This window comes from Labeo rohita, chromosome 19 (genome assembly GCF_022985175.1).
Source record: "Labeo rohita strain BAU-BD-2019 chromosome 19, IGBB_LRoh.1.0, whole genome shotgun sequence".
Lineage (NCBI taxonomy): Eukaryota > Metazoa > Chordata > Actinopteri > Cypriniformes > Cyprinidae > Labeo > Labeo rohita.
Genome location: NC_066887.1, coordinates 13,842,705 through 13,854,450, shown reverse-complemented (window position 1 = coordinate 13,854,450; position 11,746 = coordinate 13,842,705). Strand labels below are relative to the sequence as shown.

The window sequence follows — 11,746 nt, the reverse complement described above, 5'->3', positions numbered from 1 at the left end:
GATTTGCATTCAAGCCACGGCTCTGGCTGGGCCACTCAAGGACATTTACAGAGATGTCTATAAGCCACTCTTGCTGTATGCTTAAGGTCATTATCCTGTTAGAAGGTAAACCTTCTGCCCAGTTTGAGGTTCTGAATGCTCTGGACTAGGTTTTCATGAAGACTATATTTCAGTGCATTGAGCTTTCCTTCTACTCTGATTAGTCCCTCAGTCCGTGTCGGCCCCACAGCATGTGGTTGCTACCAGCACACTTTACTTTTGGGATGGTACCCTGCAGGTGATAAACAGTGCTTGGTTTCCTTCAAACATGATGTTTGGAGGTTCATCAGACCAAAGAATCTTGTTTCTCTCAGTCTGAGGGCAGGGGCGGATCTACCGGGGTGGCACGGGGTGGCAAGTGCCACCCTAAGAAAAAGCTGTGCCACCCCACCTGCCACCCCAGAATTACTACAGAATAAAATATAAATGTAAGCAGTTTTTCATATGCTACTTTTCAGCCGCAGCGATGACCGCGTAACGCAAAATAACTGCAAAACACACGTCTTTCAATAAAATGTGCAGGATAGTTGCACGCGCATGGAGCGCGCCCAGTGACTCTTATGAACCGGTTCGTTTTGAGTCAAAATCACAAAGCGCGGCCCAGTTCACTAACGAATTGTTTTACATTTGTTCGTGAATCTTATCATTACTGCTTCTCGGCTAACTCAGAAGTCCTCTGAGAAATCTAATCCCGTCCGGATATGTCTGAGATTCATCGCGTAATTGTTTTTTGATCCGACTCTCTGACAGCTCGCTCCACTTTCATCATGGATACAGGCCTTTTTACCGTATCCGACGAAACAATAATAGCATTAAATCAATAAGAAGATGCCGATCACGGACACTAATAGAAGAGTTAAGTAAGCATCTGGTCATATTGCGAGTGTTTTAACACAATGTAACTGATGTTAGTTGTCTTATATTCCCAAACCATTCATTCAGTGCTAAAAACAAAGACACGTTTCTCAAGAAGTTTAACAATAAGTAAGTTAAACATTAAGTAGAAAAACTGATGACACACCAATCAGAATCTCTGCATCCAACAATGGAGAGAGGAGAGAAATGAACGAAACATTTACATGGGTATTATACTTACACATACAGTATAATTATAGTACAGCACCAGTATATAAGATAATGGAAATTTCACTATTCTATATGTACAGTAAACTGTAGTACATGTTGTACACCTTCAGAAGTGTGACTGTCAAATTTTATTTGTAACCATTTTTTATGTGTAGTCTACTGCATTTGTGCAGAACTGAGAAATGACTACCTAGGGATATAGTCCTGTGTCAGGAGACCAAATAGTACTGTATACTCTAATGAAATATAGCCAAATGTGCAGAGGATGCTGACTTTAATTTTTAATTTTATTGTTTACTGTACTGTATTGTGGTGCATACCAAGTTCATATACAGCTCTTTGTTATTTGAACTTTTCTAGTGCTTTTCATCTGCTGCAAGATTATGTTACAGTAGTAACATGAAAATATTTTTTTTCCCAAAAGTTAATTGCTGAATTAGCAATCTGTAATTTAATTTATGCTGTATACTGTAATAGACATTGAGTTGCAAATTAATTCCTAATAAGACTTTTTTGTTAGTGTTATTGATCTCATGAGTGTTCACTGGGCAGGAGAGTCATTGTTGTATTTGAATTGTGTGTAATCATTTAAAAATACCTGTAATAACTAGATTGAAATGTTTGAAAGACAAATTTATGCTGGCTTGTCTTAAGACTTGTTTAAAAACATAAATAGTTTGGTCAGTTACAGATGTTCTATATGTTTGCTAAAGTGTTACTATTTGGTTGCTAAGATATTCTGGGTGGTTGCTAGGCTCTTGCTATGCAGTTGCTGGGATGTTGCTAGATTTTATGGTTGATAGTGTGTCATGAGTGAATACAGACATTCCCACCTCTGTTAATAACAGAAAATCAAACATTGTTTCCAAAACGGATCCAGTTTTAGTGCTTTGATATTATAATATTTCTTTCTAATGTTAGGAAAGTAACATTAAATCATCAACATTAACATCTTAAACTTGCACTAAAACATGATCTATACCATTTAAGTAGTAATTTAATAGAATCACATATCTTCTTTAGTGATACAAGCTCAGAAACATTTACTGTATAACCTGTTGAAGTTTTTTATATATATATATTGTTTACTGACTTGGTGCCATGATGGCCATGTTGTTATTTATTTTTCATTTTAAACAGTATAGATGATTACTTAGTGGCAATATTTGTGAACACAACTGTGTATGTCAGACTATAAATCCCCAAAAACTGTACATGGGGGCTTTCTTTGGAGTTGCCACCCCTTTGCCACCCTAAAAATTATTTTCTAGATCCGCCCCTGTCTGAGGGTCCTTCAGGTGCTTTTTTGCAAATTCCAAGTGGGTTTTCATGTGTCTTCACTAAGAAGAGGATTGAGTTTGGACACACCACCAAAAAGACCAGATTGGTCGAGTGCTGCAGTGATGTTTGTAAGTTTCTTTCATCTGCCTATATGATCATGGAGCTTAACTAGAGTGACCATCAGCTTCTTGGTCACCAGTATAACCAAGCCCCTTCTTCATCAGTTGCTCAGTTTGGCCAGGAGGCCAACTCTAGGAAGAGTCCTAGTTGTTCTAATCATCTTTCATTATGGATAATGGAGATTGCATGTTTCTGTGAACCTTCAATGCAGCAGATTTTTCTTTTCTGAACTCTTGCCCAGATCTGTGCCTTGACGCAAGCCTGTTTCTGAGCTCTACAAGCAGCTATTTTGACCTCAGGGCATGGTTTTTGCTCTGATATGCATTTTCAGCTGTTAGACAGTTTCTGTGAGGTGTGTGCCTTTCCAAATCATACACATTCAAATGAATTTGCCACAGTCTAAAGCCCCGTTCACACTACAAGCGACAGGCAGCGACAAAGCGACACAATCCCATTCATTTCAATGGAGAGCTGGTGATTTCCAGCGACAAGAGCGACATCGAGCTACAGCGACCATTGGCAACCGGATGGGGCGTGTCCAGCGACGCCACAAAGTTCAGAATCCCTCAACTTTATGCAAATGAAGAACAACTTTCGGGAGCGACAACCAATAGGAAACAAGACGGTAGAGCTCATGTGATCGTTCTCCTCTCAGCCGTAGATAAACATACGCAATGGAAAAATATAGGCTATGCTTCTCATTCGTTTTTGTTTGTATGTACAGATTTACTTTATATCTATATTATATTTAGTCTTTTCCCTCCAAAATGTTTGAATTTAGCGGCAAGAAACCTGATTCGCTGTCAAGGCAACCAGTAGTGAGAACGCCCACTAGCCATCTCGTCACCAGCCCCTGGCCACATGCACCGTCAGAAGTCGTTGCTAGTTTGAACGCAGCTTAACTCAACTCGAAGTGAAGTAACATCCAGGGTTGCCAGGTTTATACAACAAAACTCGCCCAACTGCTACTCAAAACTAGCCCAAATCGCGTTCCGGGGTATAAAATACACGTTTTTATGAGTTCCCCGGTAAATTCGTATTTCAGGGGCTAAATATGACGTTATTGGGGTCGCTTCAACCCGCGGCAACAGTGTTAAAGTAGCCCAGTTCCGCGGGAAAACCGCGGACTTGGCAACACTGGTAACATCTACAAGCGATATGAGTTCTCCTAAACTAAAGTGTCCCAGAAAAGGATATGAATACGTATGCAATGGAATAATTTCAGTTTTTATTTCTAATAAATTTGCAAGTTGTTAAACCTGTTTTGTGCTTTGTCATTATGGTGATAGAGTGTATTTTGATTTGGAAAAAAGTAATTTAAAGCAGTTTAACAGAAGGCTGCAACAACAAAATGTGAAAAAATTAAGGGGTATGAATAAAAGTGCTGGTTTGGTCTTGAGCTTGACTCAGTCCTGCCCTGCCTTGTTCTTATCTTGGTCTCGAATTTAGGGGGTCTTGACTACAACACTATGCCTAGTCAATAAACTGAAATTAAAGTTGAAATAACAATAAGGCTAAACAGAAGTATAAAAATAAATGACAAATGACAAAAACAAGATAGCAGATAGTTCAAAATATTTATAAACAATACTAATACTATTTATAATAAAAAATATAAGTATAAATATATATAATATGTATACAAATAGCACTATTAAACTATTGAAAAAAGTGCATAAATGCAATGAATGAAAGACCGTCTGTTAAAACAAAAGTCCGTAAAGTTCAATTTAGGGTGACCAAGACGGTACTTCTAAATTATGGTCTAAGGTTAATATAAAATTAGTCATCGAGTCGGAAGAACAAAAGCGGAATGACAACCTTTGCACAGTATGATGTAAATATTAATGTCATTTTAGATACGGATATCATATTTTGCATTATCTAAACTTTCACATCTCCTTGATGTGCGATGTGTCACTTCAGGCCAAATTCCGGATATTCGACGATCCTGAGGCCTTCGATTTTATCCAATGAACTCGCGCTGTGGATGACCGGCGTGCCATTGGCCAATCAGATGGACGGTCGTGAGCTAGAAGGCGGGGTTTTGAGTCCATACTCAGCAAACGGAGGCGTTTCCACTTCCTTTCTGAGTGAGTTTGCGGACGCGAAGCGTGTAGTGGAGAGAAGTGTGTTTAGTTCGTTTACAACCTGTAACCATGGCCCCCAGCACGCAAGCGGATGATACCGTCTCCGGTGTGAGGAAAGGCATCCGAGCCATTCTGCTCGGCCCGCCCGGTGCGGGGAAAGGCACGCAGGTGAGAGTTCATGCGAAGGGCCGCGTGGCTCATTCTGATTAAACAGTCCGACAGCAGCGGGGGAGATAGTACTGTGTTGTGAGGGGTATTAGTTAATCCAAAAATGAACATTCTGTCCTTATGTTATTGTAAACCTATATGGGTTTATTTTTTCTGTGAACTGATGCAGACACAATGCTGGAATGTTACATTTTTAACGACAGACTCGGTCACTGTTCACTTTCATTATGTATTTTTGCTATGCAGTGAAGGTGAATGGTGACTGAGGCTGTTATTTTTGTGTGTTCCATTGAATAAATAAAGTCATGTAGGTTTAGAATGACATTAGCTTGCGCATTTTGTTTAGCTGTTCATTTATTTGTCCTACACCAGATGTTATACCATTTAATTTATACCACACAAAGTCTTGCTGCCTCTTTTAACACCAGTGTCCTGTTGCCCTTGGCTTTATCAGATGCTTTCTACACAGATTGTTTAATCAGTGCAAATATGGAATGACTATTTAATATCCATGTCATTCAGATCAGTTGAGTTGATGTAACAATTAACACACGTGACCACTGGGAAAGTTGTAGACCTTTCTGTCCTGTTGGGTGACTGTGTAACTGAACAGACTATAAAGAATAGACATATCAGCTTACAGATCAGTCAGCTTGGTTTGCAATACTGAATGCTGATATTAAGCAATATTTGCTCCACATGTGTAATGTCAGTAAAACTTCAAACTTGGCTTATGAATGTGGTTACGACAGAATACTGATTGAGATTTATAGTTTCATTCATACAGACACTACTGTGGGAAGCTTTTAAGGTCTCTTATGCGCACCAAGCCTGCATTTATTTGTTTAAAATGACAGTAAAAACAGTACTATTATGAAATATTATTACAATTCTAAATAACTGATTTCTTTTATAATATATATTACCTGTGATGGACAAGCTGAATTTTCAGCAGCCATTGGCCAGCCATTGGGGGCAGTCATGGCCTAATGGTTAGAGAGTCGGGTTCGTAACCCGAAAGTTGCTGGTTCGATTCCCGCACCAGCAGGAATTGAAGGTGGGGATTGTGAATAAACAGCGCTCTTTCCACCTTCAGTACCATGACTGAAGTGCCCTTGAGCAAGGCACTGAACCCCAAATTGCTCCCCGGGCGCTGGAGCAATGGCTGCCCACTGCTCCGGGTGTGTGTTCACTTCTCACTGCTGTGTGTGTGCACTCGTGATGGGTTAAATGCAGAGGACCAATTTTGACTATGGGTCACCATAGTTGACAGTACGTTGTCACTTTCACTTTTTTTTTTTTCATTACTCCTGTTAACAGTGTCAAATGATCCGTCAGAAGTCATTGAAATATGCTGATTTGTTGTTCAAGAAACATTTCTTAATACTGAACAGTTGTGAAAATGAAAACAGTTGTGCTGCTTAATATTTATGTAGAAACTGTAATAAATTTTAAATAAATACTTTTTTTTTTTCAAAATTCTTTTATAAATAGAAAGTTCTAAATAAATTGCTGCTTAAAGGAAAAAAAAAATCAAAATATTGAGAAAATCGCCTTTAAAGTTGTTTAAATGAAGTTCTTAGCGATGCGTATTACTAATCAGAAGTTAAGTTTTGATATATGTATGGTAGGGCATTTATAAAATATCTTAATGGAACATGATCTTTACTTAATGCCATAATGATTTTTGGCATAAAAGAAAAATCTATAATTTTGACCCATACAATGTGTTGTTGGCTATTGCTACAAATATACCCATGCTACTTAAGACCGGTCCAGGGTCACATACAATATATATGTATACATTTTTTAATTCCATAATCTGTTTTATTTTGTCCTCAACAGGCACCCAAGCTTGCAGAGAAGTACTGTGTGTGTCATTTAGCTACTGGGGACATGCTGAGGGCCATGGTGGCATCTGGTTCAGAGCTCGGTCAGCGTCTTAAGGAAACCATGGATGCTGGAAAACTGGTAGAATGAATAGATGTATAGTTTTCATATATTTTAATATTTGGTTGGTGGGATAAAGTGAATCTTTGTTTTGTCATATTTCATTTAGGTGAGTGATGAGATGGTGGTGGAGCTCATAGACAACAACCTGGACACACCTGCATGCAAAAATGGATTTCTGCTGGATGGTTTCCCCCGCACCGTCAAGCAGGCAGAAATGGTGAGGACTTCTTTATTCTGTAAACACCTGACCCTCCATATGTGTCTGTTATACATCTGAGAACTATAATAATAAAATGGGTGCCCAATTCTGATCACAAAAATGCATCAGTCAAACTGTGTCTCTTTTTTCACATTTGTAGCTGGACGGCCTGTTGGAGAAGCGAAGTGAGAAACTAGATTCTGTGGTTGAATTCTCCGTTGATGACTCTTTGCTAGTACGCAGGATCTGTGGGAGGTATGAAGATGGGGGGTCCTGTAAATTCGGGCCATTGTATTATAGCCCACCTCCGCTAAATCTAATTTTTAAAAAACATGTTTTCAAGGTAGGACATGCTAGCTGTCAAACACTTTTGTTTCTGTAATATATAATGGAGGAGGTGGCAGGAAAATTTTCCTTGTGTGGGTTTTGATTGGATCTTTTAAAAGGAAGTGTGTCTCCTTACTTCCTCCTTCCTTTTAGTAAGAATTGTAAAGCATGACAGTGACTCTTTTGTTTAAATGTAAACATCAGTAACGGACAAATACTTGATGTGCAACTAAATGATACACAGATCAGTTACTTGAGTAAAAGTACAGACAGCCTAATAATATATTACTTCTGTAGAAGTATGTCTTAATTTTCATTTTTTCTTCTTAGTTAACTCCTTTACTTAATATGAACTAAGAATGAACAGTACTTCTACAACATTTATTAATCCTAATGTTAATTTCAACATTGACTAATGCATTATTAAAATCACCAGATGTGTTTGTTAACATTAATGCACTGAATTAACATGCACTAGCAATTTTTGTAATAAATGTATTGCTCAGTGTTTGTTCATGTTAGTTAATACATTAACTAACATTAATGGAACCTTGTTGAAAAGTGTTATAATTTATTCTAGCCTGCACTAGACAGGTTATTGCAGACATTTAATATTTATTTGTCTGCAAATAAGCAAACTTTTATAAACCTATACAGTATAAAAACATAAAATTTCAGTATACTCTATTATCAATTTAAGATTATGAGAATTCAAGTATGCAAACATGTAAATGGATCTCATATATACCATTTAAAAAAAAAAGGGAAAAAATTGTGCAAATATGTGGCACTAAGTAGTGTAATAATACAATGTACATGCATTCACATTTTAAGAAGAACGCAATACAAACATACTAGTTTCATACCATTTGAAACTTACAGCAGGGGAAGGATGCATGGGCGTTATTAGCATCATTTTGCCTTAAAAAGCATATCCTGTACAGACGGTGACACAAAAATGCAGATATGTCATTTTTTTTAAATTGAGATTTATAATTGAGATTTACGCATTAGCTGAATAAATAAGCTTTCCACCGATGTATGGTTTGTTAGGAATATGACAGTATTTGATCAAGATACAACTATTCTGTGTAACTATTATATATAAAATCTGGAATCTGTGGGTGGAAAATAATCTAAATATTGAGAAAATTGTCCAAATGTCCAAAAGTTCTTAGCAATGCATATTACTAATCAAAAATTAAGTTTGGATATACGGAAGGAAATATACAAAATATCTTCATGGAACATGATCATACTTAATATCCTAATGATTTTTGGCATAAAAGAGAAATCCAGAACTGTGCTACTTAAGACTGGTTTTGTGGTCCAGAGTCACAGATAACAAACTTTCATGATGGCAATATGATTTTAATTTACAACAAACAATACTAAAATCTCAGCCTTAGTCACTCACTTTATGCCATCAGTCAAGTGCATATTTAAAGGGATAGTTCAACCAAAAATGAAAATTCTGTCATTCTGTCATGACCTTCATCATCTTCAAAACACAAATTAAGATATTTCATAATGAAATCTTAGAGCTTTCTGATCCTGCATAGACCATGAGATCCATGAGGCATCAGTGGTTCAATCGTACTGTTTTGAAGCTACGAGAATGCCTTTTGTGTGCAAAAACTAAAAAAACAGCTTTATTTAACACTTTCTTCTTTGTGTCAGTCTCTGTCAGTAGCTTCATTAAATTAAGGTTGAACCACTGATGTCACATGGACTATTTTAATGATGTCCTTAATAACTTTCTTGGCCTTTTGACTGGAATATTGAATCAGTGAGTTGACTCGAGAACAGCTGCAGTCGGATCAGTCATTCAGTGCAATTAATGAACCTGTTCAACAGAGAATAATTAGTTTGTTCACAAATCCTACTTCGCTATTACCTCTTAGAGCCCCCAAAATTAGCATTTTCTTCAGTTCATGATTATTAGGAACAAAATGTTTTTATGAAGTATAGTAGAGTAAAAAATGTTTTTTTTTGCTTTGAAATGTAAAGTAAAAGTTTCTCAAAAAATGTCCATTAATGAAATAAAAATGTTCATTCCTCAGGCTCATTCACCAGCCCAGCGGCCGATCTTACCATGAAGAGTTTAACCCTCCCAAAGAGCCAATGAAGGATGATGTGAGAGACAAAATCATTCTTATTTTTACTAATAGGACGGCTATGAGCATTGTAGTAACGGTTTGATTTCATCCGTACATCCACAGTTGACCGGTGAACCTCTTATTCGCCGTAGCGATGACAACGAGACCACTCTTCGTTCCCGACTAGAGTCCTATCACAAGCAGACGGCTCCTCTAGTGCAGTACTACAGTGCCCGCGGGCTCCACGCTGCTGTTGATGCTTCTCAATCCCCCGACCTCGTCTTTGCCTCCATCCTTGCTGCCTTCTCTGCTGCTACCTGTAAAGATCTTGTTTATTTTGTCTGAAACATCTCTACATCCACTCTTTCCTTGTACGCATTATAAATCCTTTTTGATTCCTTTCATGTTTTGTGTCTGTCTTCGTGAGTCTTTAGACATGGTTTTGATTCATCTGCTGCCTGTTGTACAATGGGTAACGGAGCACTTTTGACAAAAAAGCCTATGAAATATGTAGAACACAAGCTAATTGGAATGTCTCATTGACTAGTTGATTTGGTTATGAGCACCCATATAAAGAAAGCATGTTTTGCTTTAACCAGACACTTGTAAAAAGGTATGGTTATGTCATTTGCACTATAAATTTCACAATTCTTAAGACTTTCTGGTAGATCTTGTAGTACTGCATGATATCCAGTAGAGGTCATGCGAATGCTTGGTTTAATTGCTGAATGGAAAAAGCTTGTTTTATTGATTGCTTTATTGGCTAATATTTATTAATTCATGCCCTGAGCTGAGTCATTAATTTACTTGTGGACTTTTTCTTTTTTTCTGCAGCTGTATGAAATCCAGTTTCTCCCATCCAGGTTGATCCAGATGTGAAAATAATGGATGGGGCAAAGGGGGGAGCTGGAAGTGTCTCAGATGTTTATTTTGATCATTTCATGTAGTGAATGTGTTTTGTAATGAACACAGATTTAACTGAAACCCAGCTGATTACCTCCAATAAACGTGGGTGACTATTTTCTACTACCTTACATGAAGAGGTTGGTTCCTTTTGTTTCCGTATTACTGTTCCAGTGCTGGATTTCACTTCCTTTTCTTAATTTGGTGTTACTTTGAAAACACTTTAAGACGATTGTGAAACAAAAGTACAATGAAATTTGAGGATAAAAATGGGAAGTGACAGCTGTACGTGTACACGTGTATGACGTGTTACAGGGTTCCCCTGGTCATAGACAACGTAGACATATCAAGGGAATTTTGAAATCGGTTTTTCCAATCCTAGAAAAGTCATGGAAATTTCATAAACATTTGTTTTCTAGTTGTGGTCTGATTTAAAATGTTTAATTAATATTGTTTTTCGCCTCTATAAATCCATCAACCTGGCTCACAATGACATGTTCTGAATCAAAAATCAGCCATTTTTTACTATAATCAAAGACAACTGGAAACGTCATAGAAAATCAGTTGATCAAAAATGTGGGAACCCTGAAATTAAAACTATTTCCGGAACATACACTGTTTATATATATTGTGTGTATTAGACTAGTTGTTTTAAATCAGTGGATCTAAACCTTTCTGACCTCAAGGCCCCCTAATTTATTAAAGAAAATTTTTAAATACCATTCTGTCCAACAGTCTAATATGTTCTTGTGATTGTAATAATAAAACTCAGAATAATGTCAGTTAAATGTTGTACATCTTTAGTTTTTTAGTGTTTCTAGCAATTACAATTACATGAATATGTATATTTAAATAATTTAAAAATATACTGGTTAAGTTTTGTCACTTAACTGTAGTTGTAATAATAATATACACTACCAGTCAAAAGTTTTTGAACAGTATGATTTTTAATGTTTTTAAAGAAGTCTCTTCTGCTCACCAAGCCTGCATTTGTTTGATCCAAAATACAGTCAAATTTGTGAAATAGTTTTGCTATTTAAAATAACAGCTTTCTATTTGAATATATATTAAAATGTAATTTATTCCTGTGATCAAAGCTACATTTTCAGCATCATTACACCAGTCCAGCTTTTTTCAAAAGTGATGATAAAGACATTTATAATGTTACAAAAGATTTCCATTTCAAATAAATGCTGTTCTTCTGAACTTTCTGAACAAAGAAACCTGAAAAAAATCTACTGAGCTGTTTTCAACATATTAACAAATGTTGTTTTTTTATTTTTTATTTTTTTTGAATCATTTCTAAAAGATCATGTGACTGGAGTAATGATGCTAAAAAATTAAGCTTTGAAATCACAGGAATAATTACATTTTAAAATATATTCAAATAGAAACCAGTTATTTTAAATAGTAAAAATATTTACATTTTTTGCTGTACTTTGGATCAAACAAATGCGGGCTTGGTGAGCAGAAAAGACTTC

General features: G+C 36.6%; 1 protein-coding gene across 2 annotated transcripts; it reads left to right on the top strand.

Annotated features, from left to right (window-relative positions):
* Positions 1-4,601: 4,601 nt before the first annotated feature.
* Positions 4,602-10,396, top strand: ak2 (adenylate kinase 2). 2 transcript variants are annotated; one of them, XM_051137321.1, is made up of 7 exons: positions 4,602-4,784; positions 6,630-6,755; positions 6,844-6,954; positions 7,097-7,191; positions 9,327-9,399; positions 9,486-9,681; positions 10,197-10,396. In XM_051137321.1, the coding sequence occupies exons 1-7, from the start codon at positions 4,686-4,688 to the stop codon at positions 10,202-10,204; spliced, it is 708 nt and encodes a 235-aa protein (XP_050993278.1). In that variant the 5' UTR covers positions 4,602-4,685; the 3' UTR covers positions 10,205-10,396. The 2 variants fall into 2 exon arrangements, with proteins under 2 accessions (XP_050993278.1, XP_050993277.1); XM_051137320.1 differs by having other exon boundaries at positions 9,486-9,733.
* Positions 10,397-11,746: the final 1,350 nt, after the last annotated feature.